Source organism: Helicoverpa zea, chromosome 14, assembly GCF_022581195.2.
Source record: "Helicoverpa zea isolate HzStark_Cry1AcR chromosome 14, ilHelZeax1.1, whole genome shotgun sequence".
Taxonomy (NCBI): Eukaryota; Metazoa; Arthropoda; class Insecta; order Lepidoptera; family Noctuidae; genus Helicoverpa; species Helicoverpa zea.
The window spans coordinates 1,113,186-1,140,346 of NC_061465.1; the positions used below are offsets into that span (position 1 = coordinate 1,113,186).

General features: G+C 38.3%; 3 protein-coding genes across 3 annotated transcripts; 1 reads left to right on the forward strand and 2 right to left on the reverse strand.

The window, feature by feature from the left end:
* Positions 1 to 2,137: 2,137 nt before the first annotated feature.
* Positions 2,138 to 11,250, reverse strand: LOC124636386 (fumarate hydratase, mitochondrial-like). Its single transcript, XM_047172464.1, has 10 exons — positions 10,902 to 11,250; positions 6,344 to 6,460; positions 5,296 to 5,377; positions 4,242 to 4,363; positions 3,927 to 4,159; positions 3,646 to 3,851; positions 3,350 to 3,553; positions 3,106 to 3,267; positions 2,864 to 2,994; positions 2,138 to 2,600 (listed from the first exon to the last, which is right to left on the reverse strand). Exons 1-10 carry the CDS (start codon positions 10,944 to 10,946, stop codon positions 2,469 to 2,471), a joined length of 1,434 nt encoding a protein of 477 aa, XP_047028420.1. The 5' UTR covers positions 10,947 to 11,250; the 3' UTR covers positions 2,138 to 2,468.
* A 992-nt stretch (positions 11,251 to 12,242) lies between these two features.
* On the forward strand, positions 12,243 to 14,648 carry LOC124636385 (RUN domain-containing protein 1). The gene has a single exon (XM_047172463.1). It carries the CDS (start codon positions 12,362 to 12,364, stop codon positions 13,994 to 13,996), a length of 1,635 nt encoding a protein of 544 aa, XP_047028419.1. The 5' UTR covers positions 12,243 to 12,361; the 3' UTR covers positions 13,997 to 14,648.
* Positions 14,649 to 18,219: 3,571 nt separating this feature from the next.
* LOC124636296 (fumarate hydratase, mitochondrial-like) lies at positions 18,220 to 27,021 on the reverse strand. The gene is made up of 10 exons (XM_047172334.1): positions 26,790 to 27,021; positions 23,287 to 23,403; positions 22,872 to 22,953; positions 22,667 to 22,788; positions 22,255 to 22,487; positions 21,422 to 21,627; positions 20,891 to 21,094; positions 20,268 to 20,429; positions 19,756 to 19,886; positions 18,220 to 19,429 (listed from the first exon to the last, which is right to left on the reverse strand). Exons 1-10 carry the CDS (start codon positions 26,901 to 26,903, stop codon positions 19,298 to 19,300), a joined length of 1,503 nt encoding a protein of 500 aa, XP_047028290.1. The 5' UTR covers positions 26,904 to 27,021; the 3' UTR covers positions 18,220 to 19,297.
* Positions 27,022 to 27,161: the final 140 nt, after the last annotated feature.

The following is a 27,161-nucleotide window of genomic DNA, read 5'->3' on the forward strand; positions in this document are numbered from 1 at the left end:
TGTTACAAAATCGGATATGATAACTTAAGCTGCTTCGAATGAGTTTTGAGGTACAGAATATATGAATATTCTTTTTGGAAAAACAGTTATTGGTTTCAGACGATTGACTTCTTTTATTTGGTTGGATTCCTTCTCTTTATGAAAAGAGGATTGTGCTCTGCAGTGGGACAGTAATACATGCACTCTGTTCACGCCATAGAAATCTAATATCTTTGTGCGCTCAATGCACTCTGCATACTGGATGTGAAGCATACTTAAGTAACTAAGATTTGTTAACGGACAATTGGAAGACGGTTTTTTCTATATATCTGCAGTACACCATCATCTGCCTAGCCTTTTCCCAAGTATGTTGGGGTCGGCTTCCAGTCTAACAGCACGCAGCTGAGTACGAGTGTTTTACAAGGAGCGACTGCCTATCTGATCTCCTTAACTATATATGGAGAACAATATAAATAAATTTTTGCAGGTAATTTATTAGCACTTAGAACTTACTATGTTTTAATATTAATTATAGAATTAAGCCTCAACCTACCTTAACATCAAGGATTACACAGTTGACAATACAACACTGAGCTCCAAGATCAGGGTGTAACCCTCTGTGAAGGGTATAACCCTCTATGGGGATAGTTAGCAGCGTGTGAAGGTTCGCCACTGATCTAGTGAACGTTTTCCTAATGACCTACTTTCACGCAGGCCAATTAATTACCGCTCGTCTCGATAACACGGACACTGCCCACTAATAGATGATAGCTGGGTACTTATACTACTTATATTATACCTACTAGGATTTTTTTCTGTCAGGTTTTGTCTGATGCTGCGGGTTGTTCGAAAGAGATACCGCGGCCCTGGTACATAAAAGGCCCACGACGGAACACGACAGTTTTTAGTCAGTAAGAGTCTGACACTCCCTCATCGCTGCTAACCCACAGCGGGAGGGGTCATTTGATGATTTTTGACGTCGTGAAAAAAAAAGAAAGGTTTTGTCTGATTACCCGACTTATGATTTTTAATTTTGCTATGTAATCCTCCGTTTGATGCTGACAACAATATCTTGTTTTTTTTACTATCTTTAAAAAAGGTTTAATGTAGGTACATGTCGTGTTATTGGATTGTATTTCTGGCCGAAAACCTGTTGAAAAAGACCAGGCTTAGGTTTAATAAAATAGTTTTGGCTAGACATCAACTGTTAACTTACAAAATACATTCTTACTTCTTCTCCTTAATAAACTGAAACCCTTAGCTAGATACCGTATAATAATTTGTAGGGACAAATTAATCAATTCTGAAACTAAAGTAGTTTCATGAGACATCAGTACCGCTCTCTATCTGATGTCCTGGATAGTTGTTCCACTCTGCCATCTATTGAGTTTTGTTGAAAGTATTTCAACGGCACCCAACTCTACAACTGTGCACCAAGTCTTTGTACATGACATACGTTGTCGGGAGCTAACTGGATTGTAAGTACCTAGATGTCGCTATGACAATACCCCTTACTACAAAAATACTAACAATCCGTAACAATCTAACTTATTATATGGTAAGTTTAATACTTCGGTGTTTTGTCCACCCCTCTATTTAGTATTGTGTTCCATTGCTTAAGACTGGAAACGTTCTCGTTACACATTTACATATTTGTAGGTATATGTACGATGATTAGTACCGTTTAGTGTTCCAAGTACCTATAACACTCTACTGGAACGCTCACGAATCGAATCATCACGAAATCTTTGGCTATACAGCGTAATCCTTTCAACCGTGCCCAAGGGTAACATCGCCTAGCCGATATATTTTGCAGCTGCTAATCCACTTTGGTTAGGCGCTTACGTATAATGAGGATGTTTGTTTACGGCTCATCTAGGAGAATTCTGTTCTTTAAGCAGCTCGTGCCAATAGTATACATAATTGGAAAAATTCTAAAGAATGTTTAAAAACTTGTCAACTTCCCTCAACATTAATTAAGTCTGGATATAAGAGCTAAAGACGTTTTGGTAGGGTCTTGTCTCAGTCTGAGTCTCCAACATAGGTGGAATAAACTCTTGGTAGATAATAGTGAATACTATTTCATCATCATCATCATCCTCCTACCCTTATCCCAATTTTATTTGTGGTCTATTTGAGAAAATAAAATAAATATGAATAGGATATAAACTTCATCTGTAATAGGATTAACACTTCAAAAACAAAATTTCAACATTAGTATAAAAAACGCGGCTTCAGTTATTGAATAATCTTAATAGGTATCTTACCTATTTTAACAGAAATAAATAGTGTACTGTAAAAGTAGTAATAATATCTACCAAAAAGCTCGGAAACATTAAACATGATTGATTATAAAAATTGGCAACACTCTTTGCACGTAACAAAAAAATATTTGACACAGGAATTTAAGTTCATTCACATAATAAAATACCTCATTATAAAAATACTTTTAAATCCTAAGCGCATATCTTCGCTCAATCCTGATTGGCTTACTTAGGACCCAGCATTTCTTCTGGCTTCACCCATTGGTCAAACTGTTCTGCAGTAAGGAGTCCCATCTTGATAGCCGTGTCTTTTAGGTTACCACCTTCTTTGTGAGCTTGTTTCGCAATTTGTGCAGCCTGGAACAAATATTAGTATTATTAGGACATTGTCCGATTAACATCATCATTTGATATTAAGTTATTTACACGATTCTCAATTTTCTGGATGGTTGCATCTTATGTTCTACATGGGAGAACTGGCGATGACTTAAGAACAAATATCAAAGTGCAAAGCAAGAGTTATATGCATGTCAGTTCAATGCACAGTAGGTGGATAGTATGACGAAAATGTGCCTGAAGTTTGTTAAGAATCTCAGTTAGTATTTTCTAATATGACTCACCTTATCGTAACCGATGTGTGGGTTGAGCGCTGTGACCAACATGAGCGATTCGTGCATGATTTTCTGGATCTGCGCTGTGTTCGCCTTGATACCGACTGCACAGTTCTTGTTGAAAGCTTGACAGGCATCACCTGGATAAAATAAGTAAATAAAAGATTAGAGAACACAATTTGGAGTAACCAGGATAGAACAAAAATATAGGAGTACCAATATTATTGCTATAACTAAGACCACCATCTTACCGAGAAGCCTTATCGATCTCAACACGTTAGCGACCATCATGGTCTTGAATACATTGAGTTCGAAGTGTCCGTTGCTGCCTCCGACCGTGACGGCCACGTGGTTGCCCATCACCTGCGCTGCCACCATCGTGAGAGCCTCACACTGGGTCGGATTCACCTTGCCTGAAACGTGTTAAGCGTGACATTGAGAGGACTTATAAAACTAGTATCAATTTTAAGACCTCTTCAAATTCTTAGGTATTACCAGGCATAATAGATGATCCAGGTTCATTCTCCGGTAGCATCAGCTCGCCCAAACCACACCTAGGTCCAGATGCTAGGAGACGAATGTCATTGGCGATCTTCATCAGTGAACAAGCTATTGTGTTGAGCGCTCCTGATACTTCCACCATAGCGTCATGACTGGCCAAGGCTTCGAACTTATTTGGCGCCGTTTCGAATGGAATTCCTGTAAAATATAAGTTTGTGTTTTGAGAATTTAAGGTCAAAGGGTTTGTATACAGTTTATAATTGTGAATTGATTTCTGTGAAATTTTGTACCTGTGATGGAGGCAATTTCGGCGGCGCATTTTTCTGCGAATCCAATACGTGTATTAAGGCCAGTGCCGACGGCCGTGCCTCCCAGTGCCAGGTAGTGCAGGCGCGGCAGCGTGCTGCACACGCGCTCGATACCGAATGAAAGCTGAGTAGCGTAGCCGCTGAACTCCTGGCCCAGGGTTAGGGGTACGGCGTCCATCAAATGCGTCCTGCAAAAATATTCAAGTAGCATAAGCCTCATCAAATCCTACTAACCAAATTATCATCATAAGCCATCTACCAACCTGCCAATTTTGATGATCTTGTCAAAATCCTTAGACTTTGCCTCCATAGTGTTCTTGAGTGCTACGAGGCCAGGCATGAGCCTGTCCCTGAGTTCCATGGCCACAGCAATGTGCATAGCCGTGGGGTAGGTATCGTTGGAGCTCTGGGATTTGTTCACGTGGTCGTTCGGATGCACGGGGGTCTTGGTGCCTAACTTGCCACCTAAGATCTGAATTGCCCTGTTTGCCACCACCTTAAAATAAGAGGTTTTTAATCATAGCAGTAAACAAGAGCTATAAATTGAGTTCCCTCAAAGGCAGATACGCCTTTATTACCTCATTAGTGTTCATGTTGGACTGGGTGCCAGATCCTGTCTGCCAGATGACGAGAGGGAAGTGGCCCTCCCTGTATAGTTTGCCCGATATGACATCATCACATGCCTGCATAATAGCTTCCGCTGTAACATAAATGCAAGTGAATTAGCTACCATAATTGGACGTAGTTATGCAGAAACGTTCCAACCCACTGTACGCGTAAATGCTTATATCTCAAATTCAAGTTGAATTTGAGATATAATGCTACGTTCAGACGCGCGCCGCGCAGCCCGGCGGGCTGCCTGGCGGGCAGCGCGGCGTGCAGCCCGTCGCGGGCAAGCGGACATTCAAGCTGTTTACACGCGCGCCGTCGTGTCAGTCAGTGCAAGAATGGCGAGCAGCGAGGATCTTGGTGTTGTTGCTGTCATAGCCTTTGGATTAACTTATTTTTATTGGAAAAAGAATCAAAATGATGAACGACGTTAACCATTCCGTCATGTTGTAATCTCCAATCGTAGCGACTTTCTTAGAACGTTTAATCGTCACGAAAGCGCAGGAGAGACTGACTGCCCGCGCGCGTGTAAACAGTCGCCGGGCGCCCGCACATTCATCCTTTGAACTTTGCCAAAAAACCGACACTCGCCCGGTTCGCGGCATTCACGGGCACGGGCGCGTTCACGGGCTCGGGCGTACCGTTTACACGCTCGTGAACGTGACTGTGCCCGTTGAATGTCGATTTGAACGCGCGCGTGTGAACGTACCATAAGCATTTACGCGTTTCAGTTGTATTCTTTTTTATTATAACTAGTAAAGGTACTAGAGGTTTTATTGTTGAATTATATTGAGTTTAGATAACCATATGCTAAATTTTAGGCTGTTCAATCACAATAACTCGATTTCGGGTGACTTGTGGGTTGGAACGTTTCTGCATAACTACGTCCAATTATCCTTGTAACTGGGTAACTACATATTAATGATCTAATCACAGCTATTTACTTTGTTCTTATCGTATTCAATGTCTTTCAGGTAATTTTCGTCTTATATCAAGTCAGATTAAATTGTTAAGAATTCTCACCAAGTTTCTTCTCAAGACCATACTCCATGTTCACTTTGGCGGCAGCTTTCTTTAGGATACCAAAGGCGATGATGACAGGGTACTACAATTATACAGACAAAATTAATTTTATTGGTCTTAGCAGTAGGGCAATCATTAGGATTATTTTGATTCTCAACTTAAGAATGAACTAGATTTTCTCATCGCATGGGAAAGGGTTCCTCTTCATCTTCTCGAGTAAGCTGCGTGTAAAATCACCTAACTACCACTATTATCAGAGTTGTCTTAAATCTTTCTGACGGCATCTGACTTGGAATAGTATCGACCGCTTCTGAGTAACATTCAGGCGCCGGCTTTACGTGCCTTCTCAGGCACAGGGGTATTATCCTAAGTATCTATTATATCTCTCTCTGTTTCTTATACGGACAATATTGTCATGTAGTCACACATGAAAGTGACGACAATATAATATAAGATATATTTTTATTGCCTCATAGGGCAACATAAGGTCGACATTTACATCAGTGATAGTAAATAATGATTCCAATAAAACAACAGTTTATTGTTTTAGAGATAACGCACTCAGCAACTGACACACATAAACAAACCGTTATCTCGAAAAAGACTAAAGTCAAAGAATTTGTCTTATTTTTGCAAAAATAGTCATGATATCCATGTCTTATGTCCTCCTAGCCATTTATCGGTCACGGTGGCTGTTCCCATATGAAGAGATTAGCCAACTCAGCCAACTGCGTAGGACATATTATTCATTTATCATTTGTATCGACACAGGTGCACTCACTATTCCTTCACTCTCATAGTCCGATGGGACGGCAATCCAACAAGACCGGAGAGAGATCAGGCGCAGGACCGACATTTACGTGCTCTTCGATGCACGAGTGTATCAAACAGTATCTATCAGGCTCTGGGCTGCTTTGTGAAAGTTTCTAAAACCCTCAAAGCGGCGACCCGACCTCGTGCACAGCAGCCACGGTATTCGACAACTATAGTGTAGGGCCCACCTTCTGTTCCTCATGATCTAAGAAGGGTAAAGATATAGGAAACTCACCGGCATTCGTTCCTCGATACCTCCAATGGGGAAGTTCATGATTGACCTGACAGTCTGGGAACCGTATAGTCTGTCATCAGGTACCTCCACCTCTCCCATGGTATCGCGCTCTTTTCTCTGAAAAGAAAGACAAATAATATGAGCTGAAGAAGGCTTATTTGAATTCAATTTAAATCCTGTAGCTCACTGTAGGTACTCTTCCTAAAGGTAATTTTGACCTAGCCTGTGATGAATAAAAATAGATTCTTAATCTCGGCGAATTCATTCTGAACCCCAGTTAATTATGTAGCTATTTATCAATCACTTAATAAGTACTCAGAAGTTTCAGGTCCAACATAGAAGTGTCTATACGATACCATCACACAAGTGAACGTGTCTGAATGTTGATCTGATCGACGCATAATGTTAAAACTTTACAGTAATATAACATACATCAGAATAACACATGGACTACTTTTGTCCAGTAGTGGGAAGTATTTCCCTCGTATCGTGGGCAACAATGGGTTCTTTGTAGTTTTTAGACACAAATCTTACCATTTTCACAGGCTTTCCCTCCGGATTCATACATACTGTGCACGCCATGATTATAACAAATTGTAAATAAATAAAAAATAAATATAAAAAAGAATAAATCAAAATAAAATAAAGACTGCTCTTTGTATCTTATTTGCGAAGTGACAACGTCAAGTTAAACTTTTTTCAGCTTTTTTCACAGAGTATTTTATTTATGACTTCTATAGCCCACGTGTTTCCAAAAGGTTTGTATTCAATTTTACCAATATTTACCAACAGTTCTGCTTAAACTCGTCGGGTAAATAGCATAGTACCGAATGCAAGAATACTCAGAAGAAAAACTACCTAGTTTATGTATTTGGTGTGCTGCAAATGGGACACTAAAGGGCATTGCTTCTACAGGAACCTCTTATGAAGAGAAACTATAGGAAATAGCTATTAAATTATACCTCGGAGTAATGTTACCGACGATGATAAAAACTGTCGTCAATATATTATACATAGATACCTACTACTGATAATTTTGCCCTTTAACCACAAGTAGGGACAAGGTCACAAAGCTCCCATGCGTAAGCTGTAACCATGTCAAGGACATCTGGTAGACTAGAATACCTTTTATTTGTTGCTACGTACCCACATAATTAGCTCATAGCCATGGACTAGTAAAAAAAGTAGATATAGCATAGATAAAAAGACCATAAAAGTGTAATAGGGGTAGGTTAAATAATCCTACTATGTTAATGTGTTTTTTTATTCATTCGCCCAAAAACTACTAAACGGTTTTTTTATTTAATATCTGTAGACTTCTTTTTATCCTGATGGGGGAAGCCATTCTCTCGGGACTCCGGTGAAACGGTAGACCGAAGTTAGTGAGAGTAACGTATCTACATAATATCACAGATAATATTTTGTAAAGAGAGGGGTGATGTGTTTCCCCTCTAATGAAAATTTGTCTAGACGCTGGAAAGTAGAGGTACATGCCATCGATTGTTTATTAGGCAAGTACCTATGTCTTATAAGCTCACCCCACGGTTTTATCTTATTTTGAGAGGGCGGATGCATTTCTAGATTTGATTCAACATGCATCTTATATTTGACATAGGTCATCGTCCCCCTGTCCTTATCTCAATTTTATTTGGGGTTGGCGGAACATGTTTTCTTCAATCTTCTATCTGCCATCATCTTACAAGTAGCATTCTTTCTTTCTAGCCATATCAACTTTCACAGATACACAGGTACCTGTGAAATTACATACCCAAGTAAGTAAATCAATTATTTGGTTACTAATTGCGATTTATACTTTATGGGAAAAGAAACTTTGAATAGTAAAAACGCAGCGTGGGCAGGCCGCCTCTCACTAGATGGGCGGACGATCTGGCTAAGGTCGCCGGGAAGCAGTGGGTAACTGAAGATCGAACAAAGTGGTGAACCTTCGGGGAGGGTCGAGGCTCTTGTCCAGAGCAGTGGTTGTCTTTCGGCTGACACGATGACGACGAACAATTCAAAACCTTTGTAGATATACTGCAGTGTTTTAATAACAAAGAATCAAATGTTTATCAAAGTGCACAAACAACAGATCGTTACGTTGATGCACCAATTGACATTGGCATCGTTTGCAAACCGACCGCATCCGGAAAGCGGATCCCATAAAAATAACATTGTAGGTGTAATTTGTTCAATATGAATATGATTCTTTCTATGGACATAAAACTGAAAAATATAGGTACAGAAGTAAAAATATGAAAGAGTAATCTGTCTATCAGATCAGTCCAGCGCGTATTCACATTAAAACTTAACTGGAATTTATGGATAGTCTATTCTCTTCTTCCCTCTTAAAATTTTAGGAACCTGACTGGCTACAGTATGTCTGGTTAACAACATCTAGACACACGGCAGTGTGTCCGCCAAGTTCGAGCAAAAAAAGCGACACACCGGCCGTGGGTTATATTACACGAACCATTTCGGGCCAAATTCGACCCCCCTATAATTCAAAATCTATTTTATTTACACATTTCAAATTTCTAGTATCTGTTGAGACCCCCTCACTTATCTAAAATACAAAATTTCATCAATATGTATTGTAGGTCTTGAGATATTGACGTCAGAAAATCGCTATTTTTACTATACACTCACTGACTGACTGATTCACTGACTCACTCATCAAAAACCTAGACCACTTCCAATGGTCGTATTGACTTGAAATTTGGCATGGAGGTAGGTCTTTATGTCAAGGTAAAGGGAAAAATCTGAAAATGGCCAAGTGTGAGTCGGTTTCAAAATAATGAAGGTGTTTTATACCCGGTGTAAATTTATACCCCTAAGGAACTAAAACGAACTAAATTTATCTATATTTATATAATATATCTTCGAATGGTTTGTATTTAGTTTAGTTAGAAGTAAAATAGTGTAGTTAGAAGTAAAATAAAAATCTGAAAACGGCCAAGTGTGAGTCACTTTCGAAAATAACGAATGTGTAACTTTGATCCACGAACATAATATATGATAACATGTCATGTCAGTCAGTTGGTAAATCTAGTCCATTTAGTTAATCTAGTTCATTTCTTTGTAAGAAGCATCGTGCATATTCAAAAATCTGAAAGATAGCATAAATGAGACATTTCCTTAACTAACTTAATCATAAGAAAAAAATAAAATAAACAACCTTACAAAAATAAATGAAATCCCACCCAAAACAAAAATGTAAAAGGCTGCCAAGTTCGATAATATGGAAATCCTTCACCTATAAAAGAAGTGAGATCTGAATAAGTACCAAGTTCCGTACACATACCTCAGTTAAAAATAATTACTTTTTAATAATGTTACTTGGCAAGTTTTAATAGAAAATTAAATACTTGATTCATTGCGTTTAGTAGGTTTATAAGAAGGTGTGTGAAAACTTGCCAAGTACGTCGTGGTGGCCTAGTGGGTAAAGGACCAACCTCTCAAGTATGAGGGCGCGGGTTCGATCCCAGGTCAGGCAAGTACCAATGCAACTTTTCTAAGTTTGTATGTACTTTCTAAGTATATCTTAGACACCATTGACTGTGTTTCGGATGGCACGTTTAAACTGTAGGTCCCGGCTGTCATGAACATCCTTGGCAGTCGTTACGGGTAGTCAGAAGCCAGTAAGTCTGACACCAGTCTAACCAAGGGGTATCGGGTTGCCCGGGTAACTGGGTTGAGGAGGTCAGATAGGCAGTCGCTTCTTGTAAAGCACTGGTACTCAGCTGAATCCGGATAGACTGGAAGCCGACCCCAACATGATTGGGAAAAAGGCTCGGAGGAGGATTTCACTATCATGATCCACATCAAATACTATTAGCTCTATGAGAAAGTAACTCTGTCACAGATTTACCCACAGTGAAAACTGATGACCCTATAACGTACAGGTACCTATTCACACCTCATCGTGCCTAAGTAACAACCATTCGAGTCAATCTCATGATGAATTCCTCCGTGTTTCGAAAGGCACGTCCCTACGTACAGTTAGAAACTACGTAAAGTTAGAAGTCAGACAGTCAGAGTCTATCTCCATGTGAAACACTGGTGCCTACTCAATTGAGTCCGGTTAAGACTGGAAGACGACCCCAAAAAACATAGTTGGGAAAAGGCTCGTAGGACGATGATGAAAACTCAACATAATTTGGAAAAAGTCTAGGCAGACAATAATGGATAATTTCAGTGTGGAATGAAACCATAACAAATAATGTAAATGGGAAACATTCATGATCAATTCTCTCGCGATGTTGTACCATATAATTTGCAATCCAGTGTCGCTGAACTTGACCTACCGGTTAGCAGATATTACGCAAACTTATTTGAATAACAAAACACGCTCCCGTTTATTAATCGTCATAACATTTGGTAATAAACACGTTCACAATTGAATCAATCGACTAGGCATTATATTGCAATACATAGAAATTATCTCCGCTCTAAATACGGTCATGGCATGAAAAAAATATTATGACAGAGGTAGTGTATATTTTGCTGTGCCAACCATAGAATCGAGTGAGTAAATATTGAGTACTTTTCTGTAACTTACCATTTTGACTTCTTTAACTTCACCGAGACAAGATGAGCATTCCATTTTGAACAACTTAGATTAGCACCAAAAATAAAAGAAACACAGACTTTATTTGTCTTACGGTACCGGCTCGGTAGATACCTAAGTACTGACTTTTTATTGTGATTTTTTGTGAATATTTTCGTTCGCCACGTCCGAGGGGCGAAGCGAACTGCCAACCGGTCTGGTACCCCACTACTAAACTTATTATAGTGAATGTTGTCCCACGGATTTTATAGGTACGATGTAGGTACTTTTAGTGGGTTATTTATCAATTTACACGAGACCGGCCGCGTGGAGAGTTGTGGCAAAACTGATTGGCCGCGGTCTACAACCACAGTTTGATACGACTTATCAATTAACATATTTGATTTAACATTGGCGCTATTTGCATGATTATTAGCGTTTGTTTCTGTGTTATGTAAGAGCCAATTGTGATGTTTGACTTGGCTCAATAATTTTATTCATAACTTTGATAAAGATACTTAACTAGGTATCATAAGATAATTGAGATGATACTTAGGTAGGCATAGTTATACCTACCATCCGTCATCATGTAGCTTCTCCTCTCTCCCAATCTGGAAACTTACCTTACCTAACTAACTTTTTAAATCACCGAATGAAATATCTAATGATGTAATATTTAAGTTCTCTATAAGATAAACTCTTCATAAGCGTATGGAAAATTAAGAGTATAGTAGGTACCAGAAATAAACAAGATAAGGTTGATTAAAGATTTCGGTAGGTATTTTCCTATTGTGAACATTTGTGGAGAATGAGGAAAAAAACTACTAAGTTGCCTTGTATTACATTAGGCATGGTATTATAGGTTCGACTAGGGGGTAGTTCTGAACTAGCCACTGCCATAATTAAGTGTTTCTTAGATAGAAAACTATTACAGATAATAGAATAGAAATTGTATGTAGGTAAGTGAATTCAAAATAAATAGCCACCTAAATAAGCAAAATAATTCTTGAATAAAAAGTAAAAAAAGTGTTTTTTATTTTTTCTTTTGCCGCTTGATTTTTTAAAGCATCTCTTGTTTTCCTGCCATCTTTCGAATCAGAGAAGTATTTTTTATCACTGACTGTTTATTTATTCTGCAGCTAGATGTCGCTACCAAAATTACATTTTACGCTCCCATTCCTATAAATGTTCACAAATCGAGTAGGAAAGGTTGATTTCAAAGATTTTATTTGTTATTTACAAGTTTTGTCAAAAACAATAAAATGTTTGATATCGTACAGTGATTCTCATTCGATGTTCATTCAGCTCATTCAGGGGTGGGAGTAACAATTGATGACGTCAAACGAAATGTCATTTCCTTTGTGACGTCTTTCTAAGTTTTCAGGGTTTTTTCAGGAGTTTTGATTAGAAATCAATGAAACATGTTTGGTTTTATGTTTTCTTAATAAATTTTAACATAAGCAAAGCTTAAAATGGATACACCCGGTGAATACGAAGAAAATGAATTCCCTATCTGGCAAGAACCTCGGTGTGAGCCCTTGGGAGCGCCCAAGGAGACTCTATGCGACGAAAACACCCCCGAGCAGGCACAAGGTGACAGGCTACACGCTCTGGAAGAAGAACAAGAAATCTTATCCTCATCAGTGTTTTCCCTGACCTCACATTTAGCGCAAGTAGAGTTTCGTTTACGACAAATTTTGAAAGCCCCGCCGGAAGAGAAAGATGAAATGCTCAAAGCTCTCGAGGAGTTCACATCACGTGGAGTTCCTGATTCTCGAGCTGCTCCTCAAGGCAGTTCGGGGGACGCATCATGTGGCGAATGTATTGAACTTGAAAGGAAAATAACGCGCCAACGCACGAAACAGGCACACTTCATCGATAGGCTTAAAACACAACTGAAAGAACTAGAACGTTTTGCAGCTGACCCTGGCATGCCAACCGACAGTAGACATAGGACATTGATTGACCATTTACGAACTGAAATAGACCAGAGCCTTGAAGAAGGATGTCATCAACCACTTACTGCAGAGGAACTCAGGCATCAAATCAACTGTGCAGTCCGCCAGTATGCAGACAGACAGCTATCCAAAGATGAAATTATCAGCAAACTACAAGCACACATAGAGGACATGCAGAAATTCATAAAACTAATGAAGAATGAGGAACTTAAAAGCTCTAAACTGGCTCCAGAAACAAAAAAAGTTGGAAAATCAGAAACCTTTGAGAAAAACTTCAACAAAAGTAAAAACAATGATGATTTGAGAGCCGAAACTATTAATTTGATGAGGAAAGCCTCAACTTTAATTCAGATTTTTACTGTGTCACAGTTTGGTTGTTCACCCAACACTAATAGAAGGTATGATGGGAAATCGTCAACTACAGTTAGCCATTGGGGTAATTTACGAGCCCGCCTGGAGATGTCTGTAGATGGGGTTCTCCATTTAGTGTCTAGAGATAGACCATCTCACACAATGATTGACAACTATGACAGTGAATCTGAAGAAGGTGGCATTGTCATCAACGATGCTCCTCTTACAACAGCTGTTCGCAGACATTTAGCTATTAATTTACGTGATTTATTGCACCATGGTCTTACTGGGCCCGAATCTAGCTCCCTTGTTCCTATAATTGGGTGCTTTCCAGTACGCAGATCTTCCACCTCCAGAGCTACACATGTCTGGGAACTAATCCTCCGCTATTATGATCTGAATGATGGTGACAGGTTTAATTCTACTCCTGCTAGAAAATTAAGTCAAAGCTTCAATTTGGATATTGTTGGAGGGACAGCTATAACTAATAAGCAAAGTTTGTTGAGTGCTATTGGCAGCATAGTTGCCTCCCACACACCATACAAAAGGAGTTATGATGCTCATTTCAAAGCTTTTGTTTGTGCCGCATTAAACGCTCACAAACTTGTTATCTGGTTAAATATCATTTTGAAAAGCCGTTCATTGATTGATGCATACTATTCATCTACTAGCTACGTTGTCAATACTGGGTTCCAAGATGCCTTGCAAAGCTTAGACCGCTTGACTCCTTACAATTTTGAATTACCTGTCGACCTTGCTGTCAAACAGTTTCAGAATATCAAAGATGTATTTATGTAATTAAGTAATTTTTTAAGAGTACAATTTTTATACATAATGTTCACTGTTTCTGAATGTGACAAGAGGCTATGACAATTGTGAGTGGAAATTATTTTTCTTGGATTTGTATAACGCTATGAGTTAAAAATACAGGGGTTTCTATGGCTAGTTGTTGGTGTAAAAGTAGCATCTTGTCACATAAATGAAAGCAGGCTTATGATGCCTTCCACAATATCAAACCATGCTAAATGCATTTACTGTAGTTTAACTAGTCTATCTATGATCTGAATAGTCATTAGTTTTATCTATTTAGTAACTGTCTTTTAGTTACTTAAATTGAAAATTAATTTAGAATTGGTCTGCACACAAATCAATCATGAATTGAGTTATTGTTAGAACCTGAAGACTATGTAATTGAGAGCTCTCTAATGAGTAAAAAATGTGTATTTGTTAATGCTAATTCCATGGTTATGGAGGACCATCTGCGAATCTTTTAGCAGATAACTAAAAGTGAACAATCTATGAATCAAATTTATGAAATCAATATACATTCCAATCAGATCTCAAATAATGGAAATCAAATGTGATCAATTACCTAACTAAACCAAAGATGTAACTAGTATTATCTATGTATATTAATCATTGTTGCTAATTATAATGTAGTTGAAGCATTCAATAGAGTTTTATTTCTTATTGATGCTAATATCCAGTCAGTATTCAGTACCCATGACACCCCCAGAAGATCTACCCTAGGGGTGTAACAGGAACAAAACCCGTCGCTGTATGTAGGTAGGTATGTATTTTGTATACATTTATATACGACGATCGTTCCAAGCTTCATCCCAATCAGTTCAGTATTTTTTTGTTTATAAGCAATCTTTTAGGGTCGATTTATACTAGCGCAGAATCGAAGCGCATCGAAGCTCCTAGAGGGTTCATGTTGATTACCTGTGTATAGTTACCAAATGTATTTTTTTTTCGTTGAAACGCGCCAACAAGAAGTTAAGGCCCCAGTACACGTTGGCCTGTGTTGGGCCAAGCTGTGCAATGCACAAATGGCTAGGTAAGAACAGAAGTAATCCAAGTAGCATTTTTTAAAAGTTGAGATATTCATAGAAATGCGTTTTTATGAATATCATAATTATGTTGAGCACATGATTTAAAATATGTTTGTTATTTGATAGATATAAACATAACTCAAACTTTCATAGCTGTTTTTCTTTAGTAAATGCAATTTTGATAAAAATATTGATTTAATTGTAGAAAATAGCAATATTTGTTGAAATACAGAAACGTAACATAAAAGAGTTTGTTTGAAAAAGTACTGAATAGCACTTGGATTACTTTTGCACAACCTCACTTCATACTCAAAAGTTCCAAAAATCGACTTAGCTCCATTTTGTCAAAAATGTTACTTGGATCACTTCTGTTCTTAACTAGCCAAATGTAGGCCACGATCAAATGGTGTTTACACATTGGCGCATGGCTCATTGCTGCCTGGCAAGCCAAATGCGATGGACGTCGAAATAATTAAGGCTTCGGTTATTTATTTGTACACTTGTATATTTCTATTATACTACACTACTATATATATTTTATTTATATTATACTACACTGCTATATTTACTACTATATTTATTTTTACACGCAACACATAAGTGTACAATCCTCAGCGGTCGGTGACGAACTAAACATTGGCCGAATGTGTCGTTTGTTGCCCGTGGTACTACCAATAGTACTACCAGTAGTACCACGGGCAAATTTTTCTTCCCGTAGTACTACCAAGCGATCTGGTAGTACCACGGGCAAGAAAAAACTACCCGTGGTACTACTGTCAATATTTTAGGTTTTTTTCAACCCTTTTGTTGTCACAGTTGATATTGTCATCCTAGAAAGAGAATTGAAATATATATTTTTTTAATGTGGATATATTTTGGTACTATTTCGTAAATAGATCTGGTAGTTGTGAAATTTTTCATTGCTCAAAATCGACAAGAGTCAAAAACACTTAGTTTTTTTTTCACAAATCAGAATTGAATACCTTGATCTCATGGGATTTACTTGATGTATTTTATGCTATCCTGGTACTTGGTCAGCATTTCCGTCTGGACATTAGAATACTCAGGTAAGTTATGCTGTCTTGGTACACGGGGAGAGCAGTTGCATCGAAATTCCGAGATTGGTAGGTTTACTTTTTAACTCCGGTGATTGATAAAAAGTTACGTGTTGCACTCGAGTGCAAAGATTTTTCACCTTGTGCTCTTTTGATTCTTTCGCTATCGCTCAGGATTCTAAGTTTTGAAACACTCGCTACGCAGCTCGCTACAGCAGTAGCGAGTAGGCAAACAGTCAAAGTCCGAACTTATTTCAAATATTTTTATATACATCATCATCCTCCTGCCCTTATCCCATACAAATATTTATTTTAGGCTCATGATTTTTTAAAATTAAAAAATCGAAAAATTTTAAAAGTAATATAAAAGTCATACAAAAATAACAAAAAAAAATGTAAGAAAGAGTCACCTACTCCAAAATAAATTATAACAAAGAAAGGAGATGGCCAAAAAAAAACCCAGAGTCGACAGAAACTTCGTATGTATGGTTGGATTCAGTATAATGTGTAGATTACAAAAAGTATTTCATATCATCTAAAAACCATGGGGTTCTCTTTTTACAAGATTTTTTCGATGAAGATTTTAGTACATAAAAAAGCTTAACTTTCCTGTTTGCTGTTCATTAAAAGTTGTGCATAGGGTAAAAACTTTACACTCAGGTGTATGTCTGTTAGCACTGTACACGAGTGAAGGTTTAGAGCTAACTGGTGATGGAGAAGAGAGAAGGTCAAGGGAACTCGGCAATGGTACATATTAACTACCTCGTGTTTGGGCTTATATTATTCGCATTGACGAGAACTTTTCACTAATGCGCATAGTGACTAAAAAGCTAAAAATAAAAAATAAAAAAAAGTTTAAGTTTTTTTTTTTAACTTAAGGTTTTTTTTTAATTAACCTTTGTTCAAGTTTGCAACAGGGACACCTCTTCAAGTAGGTAAGGTCGGTACTTAATCGTATTTGGAGTGGTTCATGTCAATAGTGCAATGGGTGGGGGTCAAACTCAAGACCTTTTAATTACCAGGCAAACTCTGTAACTATGGTTATATTACTATTCGCATGTTATAATGTTAGTATACCGTGTTTTTTATGATCTTTTATGTAAATCATCTTAAAAATCAACATAATTTCAACAAAACCTATTTTTGTGAAAATATGCTATAGCTCCTATACCCCATGGATTTCAGACTGGATTTTTTGGCACCATCAAAGGTCTATCATAATGAACCCATTGGCACCCATTTCGTTGCTGTCGATTCTGGGTTTTTTTACTATGAAAATTTGGCCATCTCCTTTATTTCAGAAGAGCACCAGTTGCGAAGTGCACCATTTGAGCATGATGTATAATAATTTGAGAAGTGCACCAAATGCGTCAAACCCTATGATTCTTTCACTGTTAGGAAGCTACACTATCTGCGCTGAACGCAAAGTACGTTTTAAATCTAATTTACAGAAGACGGCCGAACCAAAAAAGTAAAGTACTAGGACAGCATAACTTACATGTTCATATCAATACCTACTCGATGCGGTCGATAATTTTAATGAATAACACTACCTACTTAATATAATACTTATCTACTTAATATAAATAAAACGAAAAACGTAAGTAGATATTTAATTCTGATTTGTGAAAAAAAAACTAAGTGTTTTTGACTCTTGTCGATTTTGAACAATGAAAAATTTCACAACTATATACCAGACCTATTTACGAAACAGTACCAAAATATATCCACATTAAAAAAATATATATTTCAATTCTCTTCAACTGTGACAACAAAAGGGTTGAAAAAAAACTAAAATATTGACAGTAGTACCACGGGTAGTTTTTTCTTGCCCGTGGTACTACCAGACCGCTTGGTAGTACTACGGGAAGAAAAATTTGCCCGTGGTACTACTGGTAGTACTATTGGTAGTACCACGGGCAACAAACGGAATGTGTAAACACCACACGCCAAGCTGGGCCAAGATTCCTTTGATGTGTGCCCAAAAAACCGACAACTCGCCGAATGCGCGCCAACCTTGACAAATGTCCGCCAACCTGCACCAATACCCCGTGTACACATTGGTGATGGCGTGTATTGGCCGCACTTGGGCCAATGTGTACTGGGGCCTTTATAGAAATAAAAAACGTTGTTAACTAAACTTTTATATTTTGAATGGATTCAAAATCGAATTCATTTACTATTACAGTGACAAACAGTGGTAAACAATGTATAAATAGGACAATCCACGTGAACAAACACAGTAAAGATAAAATACAAACAAGACGTTTCTAAACATTTTGCTTAGTATTCGATACATAAATGCAAATAATTTTGTTGTACTTTAATAAATAAAAAAAAACGTTTATGTTGAAACCAGATTTTGTACGTATCTTTTGGCACTACAATTGCTAAAACTTAAACAAGTTTACAAATAATTTTGTAGTCGTAGCACATAATTCCTCTATTCCCTCTATCTGATATAACTGCGATCGTCATATAATTAAAATTCTTAGGTACTAATGGAGAAACCACACCTGTCAGAATACTCCATGGCGAACGAATCTTCACACACTTGCGTGACAAATCGTCCTAATCTGTCTCAGATAAGTGTGCGCGGGTCCCTAGAGTTCAATTCCTTCGCCTCTGTCGAGTCTGACCTGTCTGCATTCACCATAAAACAGATCTAATCGTTTTACGGCATAATACTGCAATACATATGCATTTGGCATAACTATCAGCGCCCAATTTTAGGGATGTCATTTATTTAAATAGCAAGGTAATCCTAATTTCGGACATTTTCAGCATTGCCATTCAGTGTCGAGCTAAGCGCAGTTAATTTGCTTGCCCAAACTGGCTAGCGGCGGGTTTCAATAACTTATCTGTTGATTTGCTTGGAATAGAGATTTCCTTGTACAGGGGTTTATGTCAAATTAATCTCTAATAATAAGCAAATTGTTATTCAAACCCATAGTTAAAACTGCGACTGCTAAACTGAAATACAATTGAATGCTGCAATTCCTGCCAAAATTGCTAAGATATGGCTTCCAAGGCCGAATTACGCCAAATGACAAATAACCAATAACGATAATACTTAAGTGACGTAAAAAGTGCGATAAAGGGAACCGGAACGAAAAATCAGAACTTTCAAATTCTACTTTTCTTTGTCTTATAGTCTAATTGCAACACAAAAATTTTTTTCGCTGTTTCCGTGTCGTTTGCGGGGCCTTTTACTTGGGTCCCAGCATGTTTTCTGGCTTCACCCATTGGTCGAACTGTTCGGCGGTGAGGATGCCAAGCTTGATAGCTGTCTCCTTGAGGGTACCTCCCTCTTTGTGGGCTGTCTTTGCGATTTGGGCGGCCTGAAATGGGATAATATACAATGTAAACTCTGGTAGTGTAACCCTATCTTTACGGATTATTTAAATACATAGCTTCAATTCAAGGTATAATACATATCTGTTTGCACACCTAATCCATTTACCGGCTTTAATGAAAATTGGCATAGTAGTCTGCCAGGAAAAAAAAAAATATTCACGTCCAAGTTCATGCTAATGTTCGCAGACATTTAAGTAATGTTCGCACACAATTTGCATTTCAAAAGTTATCTATCGATATCAACAGTAAGGAGATCTTTGTTGTTAATAGGTACAGAATGTGTACATTGAATAATTAAATATTTATTCACCTTATCATAACCGATATGTGGGTTGAGCGCCGTGACCAACATGAGCGACTCGCGCATAATCTTCTGGATCTGCGCCGTGTTCGCCTTGATGCCGACAGCACAGTTCTTGTTGAACGCCAAGCAACCATCACCTGCAAATAGGTATTGTATGAAATATACAGAAAAATATAAGGCTATCATATTGTTGACAAAATGGTAGCAATCATAATGCTGCCTTTTGAACAGATTACCTGTTCTACACTCTTTTAGAAACGTGATACTGTTTTAGATATTCACAAAAGTAGCCCAGGAGTCTGAAAGTTGTCGGTGTTACACCCCCATGCCTGGGAGGGCACGTAAAGCCCTAAAGATCCCCGAATGCTACTCGATAGTTAGAATCCCACACGAGAGGCCGCACGGTGGGTTTAAGAAAACTCTGCGCTAGGGCTTGTCAGGTGATTAAAACCTGCATTTCAGACTTGCATCGCATGCAGAAGAAGACTTAATTTTAATTAATGTTTTCTGATTCTTACCCAGCAATGTGATGGACCGTAGCACGTTAGCGACCATCATGGTCTTGAAGACATTGAGCTCGAAGTGTCCGTTGCTGCCGCCGACCGTGACGGCCACGTGGTTGCCCATGACTTGCGCCGCAATCATCGTCAGCGCCTCGCACTGGGTCGGGTTCACCTTGCCTGAAATAATTTTATGTTTTTGTGTTATTATTGTTTTATGGAGTCGTGTAAGAGGAGGCCTGTGCCCAGCAGTCGGACGATAAAATAGGTGAGACAGACAACTGACATTATAATTTCAATACCACAAGAAATAGTAAGTAGTCTTTACAATGCACAGATATAATCATCTGCAGGGATAATGACCCTCATCACCTAGAAGCGATTTATTGGTTTATTGCCTTATGTGTACAGTGCGCAAAGCGATCCCCTCTCTTCCGCCGAGAGCTCAATATCCGTGCCGATAACTATACGCATTCGCAAATATCGGGGTTTCTGTTATGTCTATTCAGAAAATATCTTTAGGCTGCTAATAATAATTGGTGACCGATATTCGGACTTCACAAAATGTCACGGGCGGCCTTATGATGGGGACAGAAGCCTCATAGTGAGACAGCTGTTTGAATAAGACTAATAAAACTCACCAGGCATAATAGATGATCCAGGCTCATTCTCCGGTAGCATCAGTTCGCCCAAACCACACCTAGGTCCAGAAGCCAACATACGGATGTCGTTGATAACTTTCATTAGAGAACAGGCAACTGTGTTCAAGGCTCCAGAAACTTCCACCATTGAATCGTGGCTGGCTAATGCCTCGAACTTGTTTGGTGCTGTCTCGAATGGGATTCCTGAAAAAGTAAGAAGCGTTAATAGCACTTACAAACTTAATTAGCTGCTTCTTCTGGCTTTAGCAAGAAAATTGTAATACAGAATATAGTGTTTTTTGTGAATGTAATTTAAAACAATTTATAGTATTGTACAGTTGTAATTTAATTAAATTAAATTGTAATAGTCAGCAGTGTTGTCCAGCCATAACACTAGGAAGTGGTGAAAGGGGGACGTTTTGGGGTGCTGTTCTTTTGTAAATTTGACCTTAAAAAGTGCTGATTTTCAGCCTATTTTGATTTTACTTTAGTACAAAATAAATTTTTTGATTGTATATTTATTTATTTTACCTGTAAGAGAAGCAATTTCGGCGGCGCATTTCTCGGCAAATCCGATCCTTGTGTTGAGCCCAGTGCCGACAGCCGTGCCGCCCAGCGCCAGGTAGTGCAGGCGCGGCAGCGTGCTGCACACGCGCTCGATGCCGAACGTCAGCTGCGTCGCGTAGCCGCTGAACTCCTGCCCCAGCGTCAGCGGCACGGCGTCCATCAAGTGAGTTCTGAAGGACATTAGTACAGGTGCTACAAAAACACTTCCTTATAAACAGCATATCCTTCTAAATAATGGCGTCCAAGGCCTTTTTCGACCACGGCGGTTGTTTTCATATAAGCTGCGCAGGACATATAGTGCAATCTCTATTCTTTCACCGCTTTCTTTTTAGCGCCCGATGGGACGGCAATCCGACACCACCGGAGAAAGATCAGGCGCAGGACTGACATTAATGTACTCTCCGATGCACGGGTGTAGGTGTCAACTTCCAGGCTCCGGGCTGCTTTGTAAAGTTTAGAAAACCCACAAAGCGATTTCGGCCCGACCCGAGAATCGAACCCAAGACCTCGAGCTTAGCAGCCGCGTTTGCGACAGCTAGACCAATGAAGCAGTCAAATCCTACTATACCCTATCACCAAGCCGTGAACTAAAATGTAAACAAAGAATGACACTTTCAAGATGGCGGGTATAACCCGAACGATGACAAAACGTCAACGTCTGGCGAATGGTTTTCAATGAAACTTGGCAGTAATAAAGCTTTTTTTATATCTGAATAACATATAGGCTACATTTTTGTGGGTGCCAACCTATCTACAAAACAAAGAATTTTTTTTTAAACGAATCAAAGTTCCCAAACCTTCCGATCTTGATGATCTTGTCGAACTCCTTAGCCTTGGCCTCCATGGTATCCCTGAGCTCCACAAGGCCAGGCATGAGCCTGTCCCTGAGTTCCATGGCCACAGCAATGTGCATAGCCGTGGGGTAGGTATCGTTGGAGCTCTGGGACTTGTTCACGTGGTCATTGGGATGCACAGGGGTCTTGCTGCCCAACTTGCCACCCAAGATCTGAATCGCTCGGTTGGCAATTACCTGGGGATGAAGAAAGTAATGCTTGTACATTCATATTCTTGTTTCGTTTATTTGCATTCCACAAGTTTTTTTGACTAGGTGGTTTAAATTGTGGACCCTGTTTAGGCACAGCAACATTGAGCATTTAATGCCAATAGATAATAAAATACTGAATATAAATATTGAAAATGTAATGTTACCTCATTAGTGTTCATGTTGGACTGGGTACCGGACCCAGTTTGCCAGATGACGAGAGGAAAGTGACCCTCTTTGTACAGCTTGCCGCTAATGACGTCATCACAAGCCTGCATGATAGCACCAGCTGTAGGGAACAAAACATTTTTTTAATCATATTTCCTAAAGTGAGATATCCGAAACAGTAACTACTATTGTAGCCATCCTTACCAATCTTCTTGTCAAGGCCAAACTCCGTGTTTACCTTAGCAGCAGCCTTTTTCAGAATACCAAAGGCAATAATAACAGGGTACTGTAAAAAAAATAATAAGCAGATTAAAGATAATCACGCAACAGCAAAGTGAACTTTATTAAAGACAAAATTCTATAATGGGATATAAAATATTGTTATGTTTTCCATTAAACAGGTTACAAGTGCAGTTACAAGTGAAGCTAATATAAGCATGTTAAATAGATCGTTTCATTTAAATTGTATCAACTTTCGAAATAAAAAAGAAAAACTATTACTGCAAATGAAAGACACACCCCATATTGAATGTTAACACAGATAAGACTTCAAAAAACCCCCCAACAGTCCAAATTACACCAGTTATGAATCAAGAATATAGCAGATTTTGCAACTCACCGGCATTCGCTCCTCAATACCACCAATAGGGAAGTTCATGACGGACCTGACCGTCTGGGAGCCGTACAGTTTGTCATCGGGCACATCCAGCTCGCCCATAGTGTCGCGCTCCTTTCGCTGTAACAACAGGGAAAATATTATAATACTATGTCCGAATCATCATCAACATTATCTCAGCCATAGGATGTCCACTGCTGAACATAGACTCTGTAACGATTCATGTATATGAATTTTGGCCAGTAAGAACCAACATGGTATATTTGGTTACTTGCGATTTGATTCTATGTTTGATCACTTAAATGGAAACAATTCTTGTCTTTAAAAGATTACGTCCATACACTGAACTATCCGTTATTGATTTCATTAACTCAGCTAACAAACAGTTTCGAGTTATGCTTTGTCATAGAACTGTGCAAGATTCACGTTACTAAGTTATTAGCCAAGAATATTCTTACTCCAACTCTGGCGGATTTTGAGATACCGTACATAAGCGAGGCTATGGATACTTGCCCGAATATGCACTTACCCAGCAACGCACCTTCCCAGAGCTGAGCCTTACCGCAAAGTAACCCGGTTTAAATTAATTGAAACGGCAATTACTCCTGCTGAGCGAGCGCGCCTATTGTCTGTAGATGGGGGTAGAGTCAGTCTATGGCTTCAGGCGCTGCAAGCAGTGCTAGAACCAAACGGCTTGGCACGCGACGACGGTAAGCGACCAGACGGCATGACGTTATTCCCTTGGAAGGTGGGTAGGCCCGTAGTGAAGTGACCTGTTTAAAGATACTCTTGCGCCATTCCAACTTGCAAGCTCAACGGGCTGTGCAGTGCTACGCAGCTGTAAGGTGTTACAGAATTGGTAGTTATTGGGAAGGTTGACTTACCGTACCGGTACCTCCGGTAGGCGAACCGGTTTTCCCCTGTGCCGCTAAACATATTGGGCACGCCATTTTATATCATCAAATTAAACAATAATCTTCTATTAAATAAGTAAGTTAGAAAATAATTTAGTATAAATTAATTCAAACGCTAATTCTTCTTCAATAATCAATTACACAAATTATTCATGGACAGTTTATTCACACAACAATTTTTGTTTATTCAACAATTTATTTACTCAATAATTTTGTATTCTATAATTTATTCACACAATAATTTTGTAATAAATAATCTATTTCAATTTATTATAATTACACGAAAATTTTCATCATTGAAATTGACACAGGAATTATTTTAAGTCACACTGACTGCTGTTGCAATGTTTTGTTTTATTCTTATGTCATTTTTGAAATTTGAATGTGACCTGCCAGTGACAATCTCAAACTTTGTGAAGGTTGGTACAAGTTTAGGGCGCGCATTCACGGGTCAGATTTTAAATGACAAAAAAACAAACAAGTTGTCTCGTGGCCAAGCAAAGAGCAGCGTAGTGAAGTCATTAATAGCAGAAAATCAAGCAAAAATTTGCACGAACAATTGTAGAAAAATTATAGGCCCGTGGTATTCATGGTAAACATTTGTTTAGCAACAAAGTTTTATTGCTGGAAACCCTGTTTTACAGAGTAGAGAACAGCGTTTTAAACAAATTTTTAAAGGGGGCTTTAACAAAACTAATTTACTATGCAGCAGCAGAAGCATCATATTTGCAGCCCTGTTTTATTTTGGACAGAAACCCTGTGTAGTAGTTAAAAAACGTAGCTACAGTTTATTTATTTTTTTATTCAGGGAAGAAGTTCCCTCAGGATGCGGGTGAAACCGCAGGCAACAGCTATGGATGATAATGTATTGTTATACCTACCTTTACCTGTTTATATTTTATGTTTTTTTTGTAAAGTGTATTCAGAAAACTTTGAACACATAGGTTTTAAGGTCTAAAAAAGAAGCTGTTTTTTTTTAATCTTTATGTGCATTTATAAACACATTTGAAGTTAGTAATGCAGAAGATTTCAGTATGTAGTAAGGCAGATGATATTGTTATAATTAATTTATTAAATTATATGCTTGTAGACATCAATTGTTTTGGCAGTGTTGCAGATGGTTTTTATTTAAAGTTGCAAAAATGAATGTTTATTAAAATTTGCAAAAAAAATGTGTGGTTTAAAAATATTATTAGAGTTCTATTACTTACCAAATTAAAATATTGGTTTGCTGTAGCAATATTGTAAACAAAACCTCATTTAACAAAAACAAAGAAAATAAATAAATATTCAGTTGAATGAAGCTTTTTATTGTTAAAGGTTTTCCTTACCAATATTCATAACAATGAATTAACAATTTTTTTTATTTATTATCAGACCATGCCTATTTAAATTTATTTTAACAAAAAAATTTGGTGTGCCTAATTAGTTACCGAACCATATTGGTGTGGTCATTGTAGACCAGTGGTTCTTAACCGGTGGTCCGCGGACCACCGGTGGTCCCTGGAGGCATTCCAAGTGGTCCGCGAAGCTTAGCTTCGCGACGTTGCTATACGTTATCTAACTTTAAACAAAAAGTTAAGTACGTTTTCGCTAAATTTTACGTAATATTTGGTTTAAGTCCGATAAAAATTTCGCGCTCGCTTCGCTCGCGCATTTGGAAACTACATAGGCAAGTTTTTCATTATTTGCATTTGCTTACCTACACAACTGCCGACATGAGTTTAGCCTAATTTAGGTAAACCGATGAGGTGGTCCCCGGCAAGACAAACTTTAGTTAAAGTGGTCCCTCATGACTAAAAGGTTAAGAACCACTGTTGTAGACGATAGAAGAAAAACGACTCCCCGATACTTATACAAATAACTTTTAGACATACAGTAGGTAGTCAAACACATGCATATGTCATCATTTTCACTCAATCTTAGACAATTGTTGTCCACTGCTGAATAGGCATCCAACAAAAAATTTTAACCATCCAGAATGGGTGGCGTGCATGCTTTTAGTTATCAGCACGGATATTGAGCCATAACCTTCACTTGCGCAGAAGCGATTTATTGGTTTATTGCCTTTGTGTACAGTGCGCAAAGCGATCCCCTCTCTTCCACCGAGAGCTCAATATCCGTGCTGGTATGATATAAAAACAAATACAAAAGGTAGTCTTTAGCATAAAACTTACCATCATCTTTCCATAAGTGTTTATCAGCCATTATAGTTTCTATGAAAGTAGCCCCAGACGATTATGTGACAAATATTATTATTTGGCATTTGCTAAACTAACCTCAGGGTACTTTTAGCAAGACTTAGTACTTTTAGAAATATTGAAGGAATTTTGATAAGTTGCTTATATATTTCAAAGTGTAGTTATTTAGTAAGTATACTATGAAAGTAAGCAGGAGCCACAGCAAGCATTCCAGGTACACAGAAGTAGGAACTATAATAGGTACTGGACTGTGCACGAAATAAATGAAGGGCCCGACTTTGTTCGTACACCGAAGTAAGATATTTAATTGATCATCATAAAACACTTTTACCAGTGCCCACAGCATCCTACTTTTCGAAAAAAAAACATACATTCTGGTTACGCAACTCACCGCTATGACACTTGAAGTCGAAAAACTCGACTTCTGGATCGTCTTGACGATGCATCTTAAATTTCTTGAAGAGTTGAACAGAGCAGAAGTGGTTATTTTAAAACAGCTAGCCATAATTTTGAGAAAAAAACCCTTTTGGCCCGATTTTCTGAAAAGGAGAAATTGATGTTTCAAAATGATTCAAAAGTGTTCGACACCGAATAAAATTATTTCTGAAATGTCGCAGACTAAAAAGAAGAAAGTTTGAGTAGTCTATGATCTGGGTAATGGCCAGGATGAAGGAAGCTATAAATAATCATGGAATGAAATAAATACAAATCAAAACAATCTAGCCTTTGTAGATTGTATTATTATTACATAGAACTATAAATA